A 21,255-nucleotide genomic window follows, 5' to 3' on the forward strand; every position below is an offset into this window, starting at 1 on the left:
TTGCCGATATAAACTGTGATAAAATGCGTAATTATTTGTTAAATACTGTATGTAGCACAGAATAGACTTCCCATGCAATATACTAATTTGAAGCCGAGAAAATAGACGAAGTTCATGACCATCTCACTAGAGTTTACTAGTGTATTGGGTTAAATATTAATCACAAGAGTTTACTAGTGTATTGGGTTAAATATTAATCACAACCAATGCAGTATCATAGCCAACATTTGATTGATTTATCCGTTGGTAGACCATCTCAACAGATTGCACCACGTTTTTTGGTGTCAAATGATTAATTTCTATTGTAGCAATTAAATGTCATAAACTTGTTCTCATTCTCTATAAGGTTTAATTATTTAATGTCTTTTACCAATCCATCAGATCCCATGAGAAAATTTCCTATAGAATTTAATTCGAAGATTCCTGGTAATTAATTTAATTGGCAATTAAAATTTGGTTTTAACGTAAATCCCTATAGCTACTTTCATGTTCATTTTTACGTGTGGAACTTGGGTACTTTTTTCATTTTAGGATTCGCCGAATATTTTAAATTAAACATACAATCAATAATTAAATTAAACTGTTTTTACTCAAAAGACTCTTTATCGTGATTTTCTTGTCCATTTCATTTTGTATATACTCCACACTCATAAATACATTTACACTATTTAGATTTTAAAAAATATAAAAATATTCAAAATTCAAATATTTTTATGAGATTATGTATCCTCATTAATGATTTGGTTAAAACAATAAAACAGGTTTATTATTGTTGATTGATTATTTTGTACTAACTCTACAAGATGTTTTAACCTTGAACATTTGTATATTTTCCAAGATAACAGACATTTCAAGCCTAAGGCTAACAACCTGAGCAGCGAATCGTTTCGTCCGACCAACTGTAATATTGGACTTTATTGATACTTCTCTGCGATCCTGTCTCGCCTAAGGCTTCTATCAAGGCTTTCTCCAGTCAATATAAAATGTTACTGCTATTTGCGACCTATGTTTTACAAACTGGTTTTCACAGATAATAAATCGTTTGCTTTCTAGCTTCTGAAAGTAGATTGTAAAATGTATAAATCACTTTTGTTTCAACCCATGAAATGTCTACTGTTTTGTGCATGGAATGTGTACTAAAAATGACCATTATACAGCAACAAACTATAATAGTTCATTTTAATTAGGTAAAAATTAAAACTACAAGCTTTTTATCAAACATTACTCATAGAGGCAAAATGATTAAGGGAATTGATTTTGTGAATAAGAAAATGAAATCGCAATACAATATTACATTTTGTACAACAAGGCTCTGTGTTCTGTCCCTTTTCTTTAACTCGTCACATCGTCATGGTCTATTTACTGGAAGGAAGTATAATTGCTTCTTCGTTTTATAGCTTTGAGAGGTTTTCCCTTGTTTCACCCGTTCTTCTTCCTACAACCTTTCCTATAATAGAAAATAAACCCTTCTTTACTGTTGGAAACTACAACTCGCTTTTGGCACTGATTTGTACGTGCAAAATGTGAAAAATATCCTGACAACGAAAACCACGCCCAAATGTAAATCGTAAGAGAGGTTCTGGATACCAATTTGTCACTTGGTAGTTTTCTTGCTGCGAAAATTAAAAGGCTCTTGATCGTTTTTCCTCCGGTCTGTCAGCAGATGGTTACTTCCCGCGTTCCCGCACAGCCTCACGGATCCAAGATGGCGGCAACGAGCTGCTAACAGCAATGTTTGTCTCGGGTGTTCCTAACCTATAATTTGCTGCGCCGGAGTCCCTCCAATATAATTAGGTTCTCCTAACCAAACATTACATCAGATTCTATTGTCTCAACCCTTCTTCGACAAAACCTTATTGTTTCAAAAATCGCGATCGTTTTTACGACTTCGACTCGCAGGCGCTCCGATTGTTTGCGACTTATAGTTATGGCAGTGTTTACGCTCGTGAGATTATAATTACCGAATGGTTGACGAGGTTCAAGGATCTCCGTGCAACAATTATGTCTCGAGACGCCAGTGCAACTTCAACTTCATAGTTTTGGCCGGAGACAAACGTAGAAGGGGTGTAAAACATCTTGATTTATGTGTTTTTTTTTCTCTCTAAAGATGCTTAATTTCAAGAAATATACTGTAATCATAATTCGATAGAATCAGGATATTCTCAAGACATTCAATATTTTAAATTTTAAGATTTTACATTTTAATCTGATGTTTTAAAGATCACTAAAACACCACTTCGTTAAAACACTTCGTTACTTATTCGTTAAAATACCATCCCTAGCTTGTAAGCATTGCAATTAGCCCTCCTACCCACATACGTAATGAAGCTTCGTCGGAATTAGAAAATATTACAAAAATATTTACTGAGAATGCACAAATGTTTTATCTCCTGTTATTGCATAATTTACTGTTTGTGAGCATATTCAGGGAGGTTATAATGACTTATGAATAAGAATCGCATCCTGAATAATTATTTTTTCATAATTTGCTATTTTAAAAACTATTTGGTCGCACGAGAGAATTGATATATTAACGTTAACTACAGAGGCGATGAATACCAATTAACTATCTTAATTTTGTAGTAATATCGGATAGAATTTTATAAAGCGATCAGCATAAAATACTCATTGTAGTATGCCTCAAAATGTTTCCTATGAAAACGTAAGTCACAATATCGATACAGTACCAAGTTAGGCATTTCTTTTTTTTACTTTCCATTGTAATCCAAGATTAATACAATTCTTAATTATATAGCCCTGTAGGGTAAACCTTAATGGTGTACAGCAGTTACAACAGTGTCCGTAGAAGATATTTTTTTATTTAAAAAGTAGAATTGAAATCGAAACGGAGTATCAGGGAATACGAGCAAGGTGTATTTAACACCAAGCTAACAAGTAACAATCAGAACGTTAACTGCAGTCAAAAGTTCAGCTTCCACAAATCCATTCAGAGTTCCGCAGAAACTCACTAAATCTCGCGCCCATTTGGCGCAGGATGGGCAGGCTTTGTTTGTTTTGGGCGCAAAAAGTCGCCCCACGTCAGGGTGGTTTATAGCTTCATGCTGCACTGTGTCGTGTGCCAAAGTGCCACAGAGACAGTGGAGGCTATAAATTGTCTATTGTTGTAGTGTAAACATAGCTAAACACCGTGACCGCCCGTACTCACGTCACTGGACTCGTGATTATCCACGGTGTCCTAGCATTGACTGTAGATACAAGGACAATGTCAAGTGTAATTAGTGTTCTGTGACAGCTACGTAGCTACAGCTATATCATAGAAAACGAGAAAGGAAAAGTGAAATCAGCTGTGGTCGCTGAGATATATTCAGGTGATGAGAACTTGCTCATCGTGGGACACCCTTGAGGCGTATGAGGAACAAATTAATCATTACAACGTCATGTCTTTATAAGTTTTTTTCCTTAGGACAAAACTCTTAGAAAAGCCATAGCTGTAACGAAAAATACTGATTTTTCAACTGGAAACTAAATCTTTGGCCTCAAAATAGTTGTTTCCATTGATAATTTTTTCATCGTGAATGCTGAATATCAGACAGTCATCCGACACAAAAATAAGTGTTCAACAATATAAATACTACATTTTCGAAAGGTTATCTTTTCACTATACATGTATATAGTTTATGTGTTTAGATATCTCTAAACACATTTCTTCTAGTTTTTGCAGCATCTATTGACAGGACAAAAAACTAAATCAAGGTTACAATTATGTTTATACCCTATTTTATGGGTATTAACCACTGTGAAGAGCTAGCAGCTTTCTCACCCAATGTGTATATTAGAGTGTTGATTTGTTTGTTCTCAGACTCTTCAGATAACCCAGATGCTGACCGATATCTTTGAAAAAGTGTTTTCTACCTCGGATAATCTGCTTAAAGGAGAAACTAGCTGGAGGTTGAATAACTGAATGTGTATTTGAATCAATGATTGACTCGTTAGTTGAATTGTATTAATTTGTTCTGCTTTGGTTACAGTACTCCTACTTGACCAATAGTTTCCTTATTAAGTATCCTACACAAAATAACTACAAGACACCTCGATCAAATCTCAAACATCCTTAGGCAAAACACTACTTCAACTAAACCTTATCTTAAACATGCGGCCAACTAATTTTGGAAAATCATGAACTGAAAACAACCTTTAAGCCGTAAACCGGGTCGTAAATTGCTTCCGATTGTGTGTTTTAGATCGTCCGATACGCGCGTAATGAGACAGAACGTAAAATACGCTCTGGTCGTTCCAGAGAGTTAATGACTACACGGGATATCTGTCGCGGACGTTGGGTTCCGAGCCACGGTGCCAGATCCCCTTACGACCGCAGATCAGCTGTTAATTGGCGAGACCAGGGATCAGATATCGCACGGTCATTTTATTTAGCTAACCTCGGTTTAAGTCTTGAGTTTATTTTTTGCCTTGGTGGTCTTCGTAAAAATCTTATATCAGATAGCTGTTGTGTTTATTTTTTTACCACGAGATGCTTTAAAGTACTAAATTAACATGGGGTTTAAGGACTACACTAAACAGGAAACTTTAGACTGAGATATCACAATAGATTGATATTACGTTTGATAAATCAGGGTATTGAAACATTTAGTTTTAAGTGTCACCATGCAGTAGGCCTATATGATTTTTTCATGTGGTTAAAATATTGATTTATTCTGTCGAATAATGTGGGAGGTAGATTTGGAACAATTATCAAATTGTATCTCGATATTTTAATATCATAATTTTTAGTTGTTGGTATTAAAATTAAAATAAAAGTCAAACTGTACGTTATAAAACTTTGATGATATTGCATTCGTACTTCATAATTATTTTTTTTAAGTACAGTATAAAAGTATATTGAATCTCTGTGAAATGTTTGATATAATGCAGGTATTATGAGAGAATGGTTGCCAAAAGTTTTGAATAAAATACTGAAATGAAATTCATTAAGATTTGTTTAAGAGCTGGATTTAAATCATCAACGGAAAAGAGGGATACTGTGTTAGAACACGGTATGACTGTCGATTTTTATGGTTTCCATGATTTCGTTTCTTCTGTCCAATTTAAATGACTAATAACTTAAATGTTCGTTAATACATGAAGGTAAATGTTGCTGTACTATACTTGGAAGTCAACTGTCAAGCTAAATTAAATTTACTTAGTCTCGTATAAAAAATACTATTGATTTGTGATTAAATACGTTAGCGTTAAACATAGGTATCTACCGTTTAACCCCAAACAATGAGAACAGTGAAAAACAGTATGCTCTCAAAATACGTAACTCATTGAAACCAACATAAAAACATTTCGTAAGATAAACCATAAGTTCGTAATTACATTACAAATTCTTAAGAGGGTTAATGTATTATAGCAGCCTTAAACCCCCCCCCCAAAAAAAAAAAAAAAAAAAAAAAAAAAAAACAAATGACAGAACTTTAATCGCAGGCGTAGCACTCCCGAAGAGAGGTTCTAGGAGGCAACCTTTTCACCTAGTAAAAGCCTTACCGGTACTGCAGATTCCTCTTGTACAGGGTAGAGTACTTGAGTACAGTCAATGATGGAAGTAAGCAAGACCTCATGTCTCGACAACAGACAGACATAGACACACACCTAGTACATCCCACCTAGCATTGCTACAACTCAGCCCAGCCCAGCTGTCAGTCTACAAGACTACAAGCTACTCTGCTAATGACTTGTCTACAAGCTACAATCTACAAGCTGACACTTACAAGACACGCAGACACCTTCACTTACACAGCATGTAGAAGGGAACAATTATTTACACCACTGCATCAATTGTGTATTAATCATACATCTTTGTCTCCGTAAGCGTCTTGCAAAGTAACAATTGTGTGCAACGAAACTGTTCTGCCACAAAATGTGAAGGAGTTGTGCTAGATAGTAAAATCGCTTTGGCAATAAGGAAATCATGTATTTCCCAACACTTATCATGCGGCAAATTTTCAGATGTGCAAAATCTCTGAAGAGCATAATTAATTATACTTTCTGTTTTGACACTGCGTTTCGGAGGTGAGAAAACTCCTCCCGTTTTCAAGAGACTAACAATTAATCAGCATTTACCTAATTACCCTATCCAGCCTAACCTGCCCAGTGATTTTACACACATTGATTATATTTTATATATTACATTACCTAAAAACAACTCAACCACAGTTTGGTTCGAGTGGTGGTATCCGAAAGTGTGTTGTGGTGTTTCCTCAACCAGCTAGGAGGCCTTAAGCTGATGAGTATAGTGTTAGGTTTTAGTTCCATTGTGTATTGCTGTTTACTTTTAGTAGTTAATTTTGTTTGCATTGTGTTTCATACATATTTTTTCAAAACTGCATACACTAAAATAAAAGATGGTGAAACCTTTTAGAAATACAGCTTAATTAAAACTGGAAGATTTACAATTAACTCCTGTCATTGGCACTCCTTGGTAAGGAGGCATAAATGATGCTCTGGCTGAATACAAAATAAGCTGCGGTAAAATTAAAATGATTTGCATGGTAAAAATACCGCTTACTCTCAACAGCACATTCAATCAGTAGCTCAATTTAACTAAATAGCATCTAGTAAGCTCTCATTATTATAATAAAACTGACCACAGCACTACATGAAATTGTTGTGTCGTCTTCACGACAGTTCACTTATAGTTCAAGCTAAGAATCAGGAATTTTGTTTCTTAAACACCTCAAAACCCTAAAGCGTCACATATACCTAGCAGATTTCCTATACTGCTACATCCATCATGTAACTTTTTTGTCCTAGGAGGCTAGAAACAAGCCTGGGATTGTTTTTCACATTACTTCAGGCTACACCTAGGGGTTTCGGCATTATCGCTTAGATAAAATCCATTGGTGATTCGGTGGGATTTGGACCCGGGACCTCTTGGACCGAAGTCCCGCGCTCTAACGACTAGACTCGCTCCCCCATCATGTAACTAGGAGATGCTAGTACGACATGTACAGTACTAGGATCAGGATGTCTCCACTAGCTCACCTAGTTGACTGTACAAGGACTGAGGTATGTGTCAGGTTAACACCGCTTTGCTCTGGACCTACGCCAGTCCATCCGTTGTCTAAATAACCAGCCTGTCTCGGTGAGTAATTGCTGATGACTACAGAGCTACAGAGCTCGTGGGCCGCGTTGCATTCTTCCTCTGTTTGATGAGCCATTCTACGCCCACAAGCAGACTCGTTACTGCAGGAGAATTGTGGGAACTATGAATAATTTATTGCAATAAATGAAAACTAATTATAGATTAGCTTAAATTATACACACATATAAAAAGATGAAGGTGTATAAACATAGCCCAAATACAGTATAACTGTTGGTGGAAACTTAGCTGGATTTATTGGTTGTCACACAAGCGCTGGACGCTGGTGATAAGATGAGAATTGTTAAGATTAGACGAGGCATTTTTTCTCATATTGTTGATTGCCAATCTATTGTACTGTAACTCTAACAAAGACTTTTGCAAACGATATATTTTCTCTACTCTAGGAATATCTAGAAGATAAATAATTAGTTGATGGTTTCTATTTGACTTCACCTTATTCCTCAACCAAGCGCAGTTTATATATACAGAGGAATCAACTGTTGTTAGTTATCCTATACTCTAATACAAGCAATGTTTGTATGTATGTATGCTTGCTTGTACCAAGATCTCGAAAACGGCTCCGACGATTTTCTTCAAATGTTGTAAATAGATTATTTTTGGCCTAAAAACAAGTTTACTACAGTTACAGTTGCCAACAAAAATCTAATTACGTAGAAAAATGAAACTGAAAGTCACATTTTTTTAACATTAGTCTTATATGGGTTGCTAAGTAACCATGTTGGAAGAATTAAATAACAAGGGAAAAGTAAACAAAATTCTTGTAAGTTAAAACATGTGTTCATTAAGGCATCTACCCACAGTATACTAGAAATTACAAAATACAGTACAAAAGCAAAAACATCAGTTGTTACTATTAAGCAAAGATTATACTGAAGATTACTGGATAGGCCTACAATGTTTGTAGTAAAGGCTAGCAGTGCGGAGTGTAGCTGCTGCAGTTGGATTAATGTATCTAAAATACTTAAATGCTACGGGTAGATTTCCCATCCTTATGGAACAGCTGAAGCCAATTTTATTGATAGTTCTGTCCGGTTTTCTGTAGATGTCGTTTTTGTTTACAATTTGTTTCTATTATTTTAGGGTTAGTTTCTCATTATTTGCGTCTCACTTTTTGGTTATATAGCTAGGGGACGAGTTGATGTTCATGATTAGATAGCTTGATTTGGCTAAACGAGAGTTTAAATGACTGAAATAACAAGAAACAAATTGTAAACAAAACACGACATCTACAGAAAACCGGACAGAACTAACAATAAAATTGGCTTAAGCTGTTCCACAAGGATGGGAAATCTACTAAGGGACTGTGTTTTATCATGTTCTATCAATGCTTAAATGCTAAGAGAAGGGTAGTATATATATATTTATGTAGTATGAAATTATGGAAAAGTGGTATGTCAATTGTATGAGCTTTATGCAAGCGCATACTTTGGTAACTATATCTCAACTCTAGAACCGTAAAAAGTGTATTACTATATCACTAGCTCGAAAAAAGTCGAATATATTTTATTCTTATTGTGGCCAACTTGGTTTAAAATCTAGAGTCGACTCAATCCAATTGGATTGTATTATGTCTTATGTGTTATGGCAAAACTAATACTGAAAAAAATGGCAAAACTAATACTGAAATAAAAACTTTGCATTATGCACATGTGGTTAAAAGTCACATGTTTGTGATTAACGTATCAACAATAGAGTTTTGTTTGTAAACATCTTGCCTCAAAAAAATCGTTACTAGATGGAAATGTACTCAACAAAAAATCTGATATCATCATGAAAAGAGGACGACCACCAAATAAACGTTTGAAGAAGTTGGGGAATTTCTTTAAAAGTCACAAAGCTGATGAAGACCAGGTAAGTTATAAAATATATACCTTTATTAATTTAATTACATACATTAAATTCGTGTGGTATGTCATTACTAGCTTACACCACGAATACATAAATTGGAATATTTCTCTATAGCTCATTGTGTGAGGCACGTTAAAAAGTTGGATGACAATTTTTATGATTGGTAGTTAAAAATTAAACTAATTAAAACTGATCCAGTACCTCATTATATATAATATCAAATAGGCCTATATGATTCAAAGAACATAACATTCTTTTTTATTTAATTGCAAAGCTAATGGACACCCGGTTAGCCTAACCGTTATAGAGTCCAAACTAGATGAAAATGTGAGTTTTTTCAAATTTTGTACACATCATTATTAACATTGAAATAGTTACATATTTCGTTTAGGATGAATTAAAACAATTCTATAAAGGTAGGATAACTAAGGAATAAACTTATTTGTTTAATTAAAAAATTTGAATTCTTAACTTTTGCACAACTTACCGGTCATTATGGTTAAATAAATATAATGATGTCAGTTTCTCTAATAAATTTAAGTAGGTAGTTAGGCAAGCTCATGAGGAATTTAAAGGTAAGTTTTCAATACTTCAAAACCTGTAGATAAGAATGGTTTTGTATGAGCTAGGCCTATCATCTAATTATAAATTTGTAAAATCTAATATCATTCAGGAATTTGTTCTATTGAAGTAGCAAGAGTGTTTTAAGTAGAAAAGTTTGTGCCTTTTTCACCCAAACAATAGAGAAGCAGGCCGTAAGTTGAATGTGACATAGTGGGGAGACCGTCTTGAGCATTGTCCTACACACATATATCTTAGTGTCATACTTCGGTCCAAAAAGAGCTTCATATCACGGACACGAGTTCTGGATGGATCACTCTCAAGCAATCGGGTGGCAAGGTGGGAGGCCACTTTGACTAACACTCCCATACCAGCCAGAGAGGAACTGGCTCCTGGTGGATGCCTTCACTACACGGTGTGGAAGACTCTAGATCGAATCAGGGTCGAGGTACCAAAATGTAAGACAAACATGCAGAAATGGGGTCTCTTACAAGACGAAGAAAACGTCTTGTGTGCGTGTGGTGCTGCTCAGGATCCCGGCCATCTACTGATGTCCACGCCTAGACCAGTCTTGCACATTTATTAGATGAGCTTTTACAAGCGAATGACAAAGCTATATCGATAGCTGATTTCTGGAAAAGCGAAGTCTGATTTCCGGACACGGAAAGTAAGTAAGTAGCATGTGGAGGAAGAGGTACGCTATAGGGTTAGTTACCATTTTTTACGACCCTTAGAAAGAAGCTTAAATTTACTTCCTTTGATAAAACATTTTTTTTTTATTTCAGGTTGCTAAAGAACCTGAACCTGAACCTGAAGGACCTGAGGGGTCTGGTGTATGTGTCTTAGAAGTTCAATCTGAACAAAATGTGAGTTTTTATTATCATCTCAACCGTAATGTAAAATTATTCAAAACAATTAATTTATTTAGTTTATAAATATTATTTTGTGATAAATTAATAATAGGTACCAATAACCAATAAAAAGTAAGTAAACAGTCACCAATTTTACGATCATTGAAAAATTATAGCTTACACTTAGATAGGCCTACAATGAAAATTACCTTTTCAACAAGCATAAAAGACAAATATTTAAATTTCAGGTCACAAATGGATTGTGCGTGTTGAATGATCAATCAGATGAAAATGTGAGTATGAGTAACTATACCTGAACCGCATTGCTACGGTACTGTACAAATAAATAATTTTAAAAAGTTGAACCGTTCTTTTTGTGGTTAACTTAATTCATATTTGAAATAATAAATTAACTACTGTAGAAAGTATACTGTAGAAAAGTATGAATTTGGTTCAAACAGAAAAAAAAAATAATCTAAACACGCAAAAAAATCTGTCATTATTGTTATTGTATACGGTGAAAAATTGCATTACTGTACTCGATTTTTCGGATAGTGTAATTGCTTATGTACCTACCCAAAGACCGCAATAGAAAAGGTAACGTTTGCCCAAAGTAACCGTTGATGGTGGTTAGGAGGAGGATACTCATATATTTTCATGAATCTTTACTGTTGCTAGTAAACAAATAGAGCTACTGTTATTGTTTGTTGAAATTGTTATACATTTATTTTTATTTTCCATGATGATTAGTTATTCTTATTCTGGTATTGGAGTATGCCAAGAGTATAACGCATTAAGTGTAGACAGGAATATATTCTAAAATTGAACAGGTGATGCTAAAATTTGTACTCTCAGTATACTAGGATACAAATGTTGCAGTATTACAAATTAACGCAACCTTGATACAGATTTTTTATTTGTACAGCTGATGACTTCCAACAAACCCATTAGATGTGCGAAGATAAGGGCTCTGGAGATAATTTCAGATGTAAGTGCTCAAATAAGTCAGTCTATGGTGGAAGAAAAGGTAAATTATGTTGAGCAAAGAAGAATGTCAGAAGACAGCCAGGTTCGTGCCACTCGCCTTGAGGAACAGCGACAAAGAGACGCCAACCGCAGGGCTGCCGAGGAGGAGGACAAGCGAGCACGACGCCTCGAAGAACAGCGGCAAAGAGACGTCAACCGCAGGGCTGCTGAGGAGGAGGACAAGCGAGTGCGACGCCTCGAAGACCTCCGACAAGCAGCCACTACCCGCAGAGCCGCCGAAGAAGAAGACGAGCGTGTGCGACGCCTGGAAGAAATGCGGCAAGCTGCTGCTATCCGCAGAGCCGCCGAGGACGAAGACGAGCGTGTTCGACGGCTGGAAGAACTGCGGCAAGCAGCCGCTATTCGCAGAGCCGCCGAAGACGATGACGAGCGTGTTCGACGTCTTGAAGAACAGCGTCGTCGTACAGCTGAAATACGACAGAATTCTGAGCGTAATCGACTTCAATCCTATAAAGCTGCTGCCTCAAGCCTCGTAGAGTACAGCAATTTGGGAATGTTTGACATTGCATGTGTTCATTGTGGTGCTGTTCATTTTTTAAAAGAGAGAGTGCAGAACAGAATTCACCCTAATTCGTTTGGTGACTGTTGCCTTCATGGTCGCATTGAACAACCTGCGCCAGAGTTTCCCAATGAATTGGCATTGCTGTACACAAAACAACACAGACTAGCCAAACAGTTCCACGATAAAATTCGAAATATTTCTGCCTGTTTTGCTTTTTCTTCATTCAATGTTGCTGATGACAGGACTTTCAATAGTAAAGGTATATATACATTTACTGCTGGTGGACAAGTGTATCACAAGTTAAATTTGGCGGCTCAGCCAGTCAGCAACAGTGAGGGTGATTTGGAAAGACCTAGATATGGCCAAATGTACTTCATTGACCCGGAAACAGCCGTTGCAGAACGTATGAATGAACCAATGAATCAAGGCGTCAATCAAGAACTAATACAGATTTTAGAGGAGGTCATGAGAAGTCAAAACCCATTTTCACAGGCTTTTATGATGATGAGAGAGATAGTTGAGGAAAACAATCAACGTGCTGAAGCTCTTGGTGTCCAACCAACCCATGTCCACCTCCTGTTTGCTGAACGTGCAGGTAAAATAATACTGTTTTCTCTAATCACAATTATTTTGTATGTTATTTGTAGTTGCTCCAAAAATATAAAATCAGAAATATAAAATAAACAGTAACTAAACATAAAAACTTATACAAACTTATCAAGTAAGATGTCTCGTGTTACTCCTCCATAAATGTGATTTACTCTGAAGGGAAATTTAATTAAAGGGTCGCCAAAACTAACGTTTTGCTGCAATCTCAGTACTAAACTCTGAAAACTTCCACATAAGCAAAAGCAAACGCGCCGTAGCCATTTTTATTTCCTTTCTCTTCTCTTCTCCGTAGCTACTCTATATTACATGTAAGAATGACTACAACAGCCTGTTAAAATAATAAAAACAAAACTTGTAATCTCTGCTCTTTCAGATGGCACCAGTTTAATTTGCCTACGATCATTAATAAAGTAGCTTTGAACAATTAAGAGTGCGGCATTAATTTTTTGACATACCAAACTTTGTTATTAAGCGTAACGCAATTTATAAACTTGACATTTTTTCTGAATGTGGTTTTTATAATCAATAATTTCATCAAAACAACTTTATTGAAAAGAGGATTTTCGTACATTTGTATTTTTGAAGAGTAGTCAAATACTATCATTCATTTACTGGATTAAATGAACACTCTACAATTAATTCAGTCTTTTTTTATTTTTATAAATGAATAATCTTTAAACTTTGGCAAAACTATACGGGTATGTTTCAAGAGTAAAGTTATGTAAGAGAAAAATATGGAATGTACATTTTGTGTCATTTTTCTCTTAGAACTAAATAACGATTAAAAGTTAAGATTTTTTGTTTTTCATATCATTAATTTATGATGTTTACTTATAGGCGATGATCCCAGGCGATTCAACTCACCAACTTATAATGAAGTTGCTGCTGTAATTACATTAAATGCAGACCAAAGCATCCCGGAAAATGAGATGGTTATTAAGGAGCGAGGAAAACACTTAATAACGCTCAAGAACATTGACAGCCGAGTAGAACCATTCACCTACCCTCTTCTCTACCCAAAAGGAACTTTTGGATTTACTGTAGGGCTTCCTCTTAAAACGCCTTATGCAAGCCGTGCACACATGACGAGGATGGAGTTGGCTCAATACAGGTTAGCCTTTCGTCCAGAACAAGCCAAGGCTCTTCCTCCTGAACCATTGCTAGAGGGGTTAGATCTAAGGTCGATTGGATTTAATGCTCTCCACTTTGGTGGTAGACTGTTTCAACAGTACGTCGTGGACACATACATCCGTGTTGAACGTGATCGTATTCAGTGGATCAAATATAACCAAAAGAAACTTCAAGCTAATCAGTATGCAGGAGTAACACATTTTCTAAATGAATTGGCTGAAAAGAAAAATGCTACAGTTGCTGAAAAATTGATTTTACCATCATCTTTTCCCGGATCAACTAGATATTTCACCGAACACTTTGAAGACGCTATGGCAATTGTCCGAAGGTTTGGCTCTCCAGACTTTTTTATCACAATAACGTGCAGTCCAACATGGCCAGAATTAAAAGAAGCTGCATGTATTGAGCTCTCTGATGGTTCTAAACTTCAACAGTTCGCCCAGGAAAGACCTGACATTGTAGCTAGGGTAGCCAAATTGAAATTTGACAGCATAGTTGAAGATATAAGTAAGAAACAGATTTTTGGGAAGTCTTCTGCTTTTGTTTACACTGTAGAATTTCAAAAACGAGGATTACCCCACCTACATCTTCTTGTCATCATGGCAAATGAAGACAAACTCCGGTCTCCAGAGGAAGTAGACAGTTTCATTTCGGCAGAAATTCCTAATGATGACCCAGTTCTAAGGGAGTTGGTCCTCAAATGGATGATTCACAATCCATGTGGCGAACTTAATCCGTCTGCGTCATGTATGGAGAATAAGGGTGGATCTCCTAAATGCCGCTTTGGATTCCCCAAAGCTTATCAAGAGTTTACGTCAATTGTTGACAACAAAAAACCGAATTACAAGAGACGGTATGACCCACAACTGGATCCAAATAACCCAGAATTTTCTCACGTCCATGCGGTGTACCGCAAAAACAGTGATGGACAAAAAGTTACACGGGACAATAGACATGTTGCTCCATACAATGGTTATTTACTGAAGAAATACATGTGTCACATAAATATCGAGTATGTTGGTAGTGTTAGAGCCGTTAAGTACCTCTATAAATACATTTATAAAGGGCATGACTGTGCAAATGTAAAAATTGTTGAAAATGTGGCCCGAATAATGTATAATGAAGCAGAAACATTTGTTGAGGCACGTTATATTTCGCCCCCTGAAGCATGTTGGAGGCTGGCTGGAAATGAAATCCAAAGGAAAAGCCATTCGGTGCAACGTTTGGACATCCATCTAGAAGGTCAGTACCGTGTGGGAAACATGGAACAGACACAAGAAGATGTAGCGGACACTGGCCTGAAAGGGTCCACCTTAGAGGCGTACTTTAAACACAACTCTAAGCTTCACATAGAAGAAGAGAATGGGAATGAAGTAATCTACTACTTCTACTGGCAGATACCAGAAAAGTACAAATGGTTAGGCAAAACAAGTGAATGGGTGGTACGACAGCGAAGCTCAAAAACTATTGGAAGGATCCACACCGTGAACTTGGTGGCCCAACCTGAACTTTATCACTTGAGAATGCTCCTCTTTCATACCAAAGATGCCAAAAGTTTTGAAGACCTTAAATTTGTAAATGGGACTGCCTATTCCACTTATAAACAAGCATGCCTAGCAAAAGGCCTTACATATGATGACCAGCAATGGATTGATGGGCTGCGGGAATCCGCTTTGTCAAAGATGCCGAGTGTCATGAGGACACTCTTTTGTCAAATCTTGATTCTCGGATCACCAGAAAACCCTAAACGTCTCTGGGATATGTTTAAGGACGAGTTGGCAGAAGATTTTCTTAGAGAAGCAGAGATTTCTGGAACCCCTCTAGAAGATGCTTACAACAGAGCATATAGAATCATAGCTTACAAGCTAAATACTGAAGCTACAGAAGGTAATAATAAACTTATAAATATTACTTATTACAAAACTTAAATTAAGTTTATTTTGGGTGTATACCCCTTCAAAATTTGTAATATATTTATTTATATTTTATTTTCAATGATAATATCTTTCTCTTAAACTGACAGCGAATAGGTTAGCCATGCCGATGGTCGATGAATGTTGTCTATTGGTCTACCAAAGTTAAATATCAATCTTTAGTGAATTCCTTCAACATATCATACATAATACCATATCAATATTCAATTATTTTAATGTCTTTAAAAGTCATTTCAAAATAATTAACAAAGATGGTCTAATACAGTCCTTACTATTATTTATTAATCACAAATTTATAAAAAACAGATGATTTCAGAATCAAACCTTTGCAGATATTTTTATAACAGTCTTTATAAACTAAACTAAAATATGTTAATTTAATATAAAAAAAGGGTTGGAAATTAGTGTGTGTTTTAGATAAGAGAGCACAAACCCCATTTAATCATATTATTCACTCATGAATAATACATTCATGACACACATTATTCTAACCATTGTTGTAAACAGTACTTTAATTTGGGAGATATCGACCTTGAAACATACATAATTGCGGATCTTCCAGCAAAATAAATCGTCTTAATAACAAACATTTTGAGCCTTTGGGTGGAGATTGATCACCTATAATTACTCCCAATTATTTACCCAAATTCTTTCAGCTTTATTAACTTATCGTTATTTGTGATGTGTTACAAAAACTTTAATGACACTTTTTAGAAATTTTTAACACTTAAACGTGCTTATTTTAGGACGCAACTTCCGTTTTTGGGTAGAGAACTATGGAATGGATGATATTAACGACTTCGAGATGAATGAGGAGGTTTTTAACGTTGGGCAATCTCATGCAATTGGCCATCGCCTCTACAACAACCTCAATGATAAGCAGAAGGAATTTGTTGATGCTGTCATCCAAACACTTGATGATGAGAGTTCAGGTACAGTACACTGTTAATAAACTGAGAAATTCAGGTGCGAGAATACCTAGGATACCACTAATAGCATTGAACATATGTTTTAGCAATTCCATTTAACCAATGTTAAATAATGTTTATTTTGGGCCAAAAACATCATTTGTTGATGTTTATGATCCATACCGGGTATTTTTCTAGTAATCGTGTAGGATACCAATAACCTTGAATAATAGGGATGTTACTTCAATATTTAGAACAGTATGTTTTGAAACTATTTAAATAATGGTCAAGCCTTTTTTTATTTACAAGTAAATGACATTGTTAGTTATCAAAATACAGTTTCAGTTTTGAAATAAAACATATGGTTAACACATATTATTTGTTGCAAAAAAAAAGAACAAAAAAAACAGAATCCTACTGCATCAGCTTTTAGAAACCCGCAGACTTGGATAATATAAGCTAGGATAATAATGAAGTTAACTGTAAATTGTACATTTTTGTTTTTAATCAATGTCATCTGATTTAATTCATTTTTTAGCTTCAATTTTGTATACTATCTTTCTTTATACTATTCAAACAATGTCACCAGTTTTAAAATCCTGACAGTAACAAAACATAATGTTGTGATAGTACACATGAATTGATTTGTTTTCAGGACCAAAATGTTTCTTCCTTGATGGACCTGGAGGTACAGGGAAAACATTTGTCTACAATACCTTGTACCACCTCTGCCAAAGTCGAAACATCATTGTTAAATGCATGGCATTTACAGGCATTGCATCCATACTTCTGCCAGAAGGACGCACAACCCACAAGACATTTGGTCTTAAAGTTCCTTTGACTAATGATTCAAAATCATCAATCAAACGTGGATCTTCAAAATTCAAGGAATTGGAAGCAGTCAACATGTTCATGATGGATGAAGCACCAATGCTTCCTAAATACGGACTTGACTGTATGGACGAGCTCCTTCGTGATCTAGGTGACAGAAACTCCCCATTTGGCGGGAAAATAATGATTTTAGGAGGAGATTTTCGACAGTGTCTACCGGTCCAGCCAAGGGCAAATCGTACCGAACTTCTAGACCTTTCCATCAAGAAAAGTGTTCTCTGGAGGTACTTCAGGGTTTTCTCTCTGGAACAAAATATGAGAGTTGATGCAGAAGAGGAGTGCTTTGCTAGGTACCTACTGAAACTTGGAAATGGAGAGCTTGATACCAACGCTGATAGTGAAATTGAACTCCCTAATGACATCATCACTAATACTAATGACATCGTTAACGAGATCTATGGAGAATGTCTCTCCGACAGAAACTTTGAGGAGATGAAGGATCGAGCAATTCTTGCACCCCTAAACAAGGACGTCGACACAATTAACAACACCGTTATCAATTTAATTCCTGGAACCGAGACCATTTATAAAAGTTACGATTCAATTAAAGATGAACCAGAAGGTGCCTTAAAGTTCCCCCCAGAATTCCTAAACTCTATCGAGATTTCTGACCTACCACCACACCAGCTCAGACTAAAAAGTAATACCATTATCATGCTCCTTCGTAACCTTGACGTCTCAGAGGGTCTGTGCAATGGCACTAGACTGATAGTTACAGCACTCTGTCCTAACATAATAAAAGCCAAGATCATCACTGGTGAACACTCTGGCCGAGACGTGCACATACCGAGAATCACCCTTGATTCATGCAAGTCTCAGCTAGGGTGTTCACTACAAAGACACCAATTCCCTATTCGGCCAGCCTTTGCGATGACAATACATAAATCGCAAGGGCAAACATTTAAATATGTCGGCGTCGTGCTACAAACGCCTGTATTCATGCATGGCATGCTATACGTTGCATTTTCAAGGGTAAAGCGTAGAAGTGCATTGAAAGTGGTGGTACCGCCAGAAACAGGTGGTCGCACACGCAACGTAGTGTGGACCGAAGTTTTTAATTGATGTGGTTCGTGCATTTGAGAAAAGACTTTTGTTATATTATGAAATTCTATTTTTCTTGCACTATTTTTCATTTGTTTTGTTGTAAACATTTTCTTTGATAGTTTGTTTTATTGAAAGTATGCATTGTACTGTATCAGATGCAAGCAAGTTCTTTACTTGCTCTGCTCTTTAGGGATACTTTAAATGTATTGAAATATTTGGGAATATTTCATTTTCATATAATAATCTTATATTCTTATGTGAGCAATGTTTGCTTGCAGATCAAAAACAGCAAGGTCAAAGGTCGGGGTACCGCAGGGTTCGGTTATGGGCCACATTTTGTTTTTAATTTTAATTAATGACATTAGTTTCAATTTAGATTGTAAGTCAACAATTTATGCTGATGACACCTCTTTACTTGTTAGCCATAGAGATTTAGATTGTATGGAAAATGTTGCCAATTCTGTTTTTAAAGATGCTGAAGAATGGTTTACAGTAAATGGATTGTTTTTAAATTCTAAAAAACACAGAGAATATTGGTGACCTTGAAAAAGAATCATGAAAACCATCAATTTGTTCACGATTATGAAAATTTTGTAACATTACTTGGTATAAAAGTAGACTGTAAGCTGTCATAGTCTGACCATATTAATTTTGTAAATAATAAATTGCCCAGAGTTGTACATTTGTTTGTTAATAAATCTAAAAAGACATGTTTCCAGTAAATACTTGAAAATGGCATATTTTGCTTTTTATGAAAGTGTTATCTGGTGGATAATCTGGAGTAACGGAGTTGGAATTAAAAAAAATTTAATCAAACAAAAAAAGCTGTTAAGAGTTTTGCCGGACTCAGAAAGGTTAGCCCGCTCCAGGCCACTTTTTGTCTCATCGGGGACCCTGACTATTGTACACTTGTATATTTTAGAGGTATTGATGTTTGTCAAAATTAATTTAAATATGTTTTCTGTCAGAGAAAAAATACATGATCATGTAACCAGATTTAGGAAAAAATTATATCAACAAAGGTTTAGGTTAAGTAAATCAATGAATTATTATGTTAATTTAGGTGTAACATTTTTAAACAAGTTACCATTGACTTTTCAGAGTTTTCTCAAAAAAGCATTAAATAGATTGTATAATTGGTTACAATTGAACCCATTTTATACATTGGATGAATTTTTAAATATTAAAATAGAGTCTTCAAGCCTAGCCCAATTTTAGATTTTAAACATTACATGGTTTGTTGTGATGTTAGCTCAATTTATGTTGCTTGTTTATCAATGTGAATCAAATACAACTGTTTATTGAAAAATTTTGTAATTTTGTTGAATGTCTAATAAATGTCTTATTATTTGTCTTATTTGCTTGTATGTATAATTTCACAAAGTACTTGAAAACGGCTTTGACAACAGCCTTTAAATGTTGGAAATAATTTATTTCTAGCCTAAAAACGTAATTGACGACCACCAACATCTAAGGCAAATTCGCATTTCACTATACAACTCAATATAACAATATACAAATTTAACATTTGCCACAAGGGCTGCTAAGTAGTTATGTTGGTTGAACAAAATAATAAGTAAAAAGAAAAACAAAAGACTTGTAACATATTGTGTTCATAATAAGCCAACCACAGTATACGGTACTACAATTTACAGTACAAAGGGGGGAACATCAGTTGTTACTATTGAGCAAAGATTACACTAATTTATCTATATAGGGGATATTTTCCCTTATATATTGATTAATTTTCAGTGTAATCTTTGCTCAATAGTAATAACTGAAGTTCCTCTATATGAGGTTTTTGCCATTGACTGAAAATAAAATAATTTGTTGTGGATTGTCAGGTTAAATTTTCCATCATAATAAATGGAAATTCCACTTGAAGTTAAATAATTAAGTGCGAAATTAGTTGTAAATAAGACTTGATATTGTGAAATCCGTGAATAAGTTAAAGTCATATTGTGGTTTACCTGTTTTAAAGTAAGTTTTGAGTTAATAAAAGTAGAATGAATATTAAGAGTTTAAGTTTGTATCAATTCCTTTCTTTCAGTATAAGTTTACAATAATGAGTATTTACATAGTAACCAAAAGTAAAAACACTAGGAAAATAAAACACAGCTGGCCTAAAGATATTGCTTTAGCAACACTTAAGTTGCCTTTATATTGCTTTTACAATCGAAATCAACTATACCGAGCCATGGCTCGGTCCCCCGGTACTTTAAGTTAAGTCTAGCACATTTATTTATTGTCCTTATTATTGTACCAACTCGGTATAACAGAAACTATTGCTAAATGGTGTGTTAGTTTTGATTCAAATCACAAAAATCCAGTTCCTTTTATTCAACCAAGACCTGTTATTGTTCTCTATGCCACTATTATTGTTGTCGAATTCTATATGAATGCTACTTCTCCGAAATACCTGTTTAAATTGCAAAAACTGTTGATTTTGAGTCAGGAGGAACGAATTATTATTCAAATTTCTTGCAAGTTGTTAGTCGCGATATCTATCTGAGTTGATATCGAAAGCTATAAATGATTGGTTCTGTTCTAATCATATTCCAATATTAGAGCACTAGTTGGTTTATATTAAGAAACATGTTGGTCCCAAACACAAATATCCAGCACAGTTTGTGTTGTCTAGAGAAACCAGTTGTACTTCGGTGGTTGTTTTCTATTAATATTTTGTTAGACACCTCGGAGGGACCTATTGGCCAAATTAACATTGGCTTCAAACACACATCTACAGCTCAGTTCGTGCCAAAAGCTCAAGTCTTATTCAGGGCTCATCAATGATTGGTTTTGTTTT

General features: G+C 35.3%; 1 protein-coding gene across 1 annotated transcript; it reads left to right on the forward strand.

The window, feature by feature from the left end:
• The first annotated feature begins 8,893 nt into the window (after window positions 1-8,893).
• Window positions 8,894-18,467, forward strand: LOC128989271 (uncharacterized). The gene is made up of 6 exons (XM_054411149.1): window positions 8,894-8,974; window positions 10,318-10,398; window positions 11,309-12,527; window positions 13,379-15,559; window positions 16,353-16,538; window positions 17,170-18,467. The coding sequence occupies exons 1-6, from the start codon at window positions 8,894-8,896 to the stop codon at window positions 18,465-18,467; spliced, it is 5,046 nt and encodes a 1,681-aa protein (XP_054267124.1).
• Window positions 18,468-21,255: the final 2,788 nt, after the last annotated feature.

The sequence above is a fragment of the Macrosteles quadrilineatus genome, unplaced genomic scaffold (genome assembly GCF_028750875.1).
Source record: "Macrosteles quadrilineatus isolate MER2022 unplaced genomic scaffold, UCM_ALF_1.0 Scaffold_3__2_contigs__length_128488019, whole genome shotgun sequence".
NCBI classification, from domain to species: Eukaryota; Metazoa; Arthropoda; class Insecta; order Hemiptera; family Cicadellidae; genus Macrosteles; species Macrosteles quadrilineatus.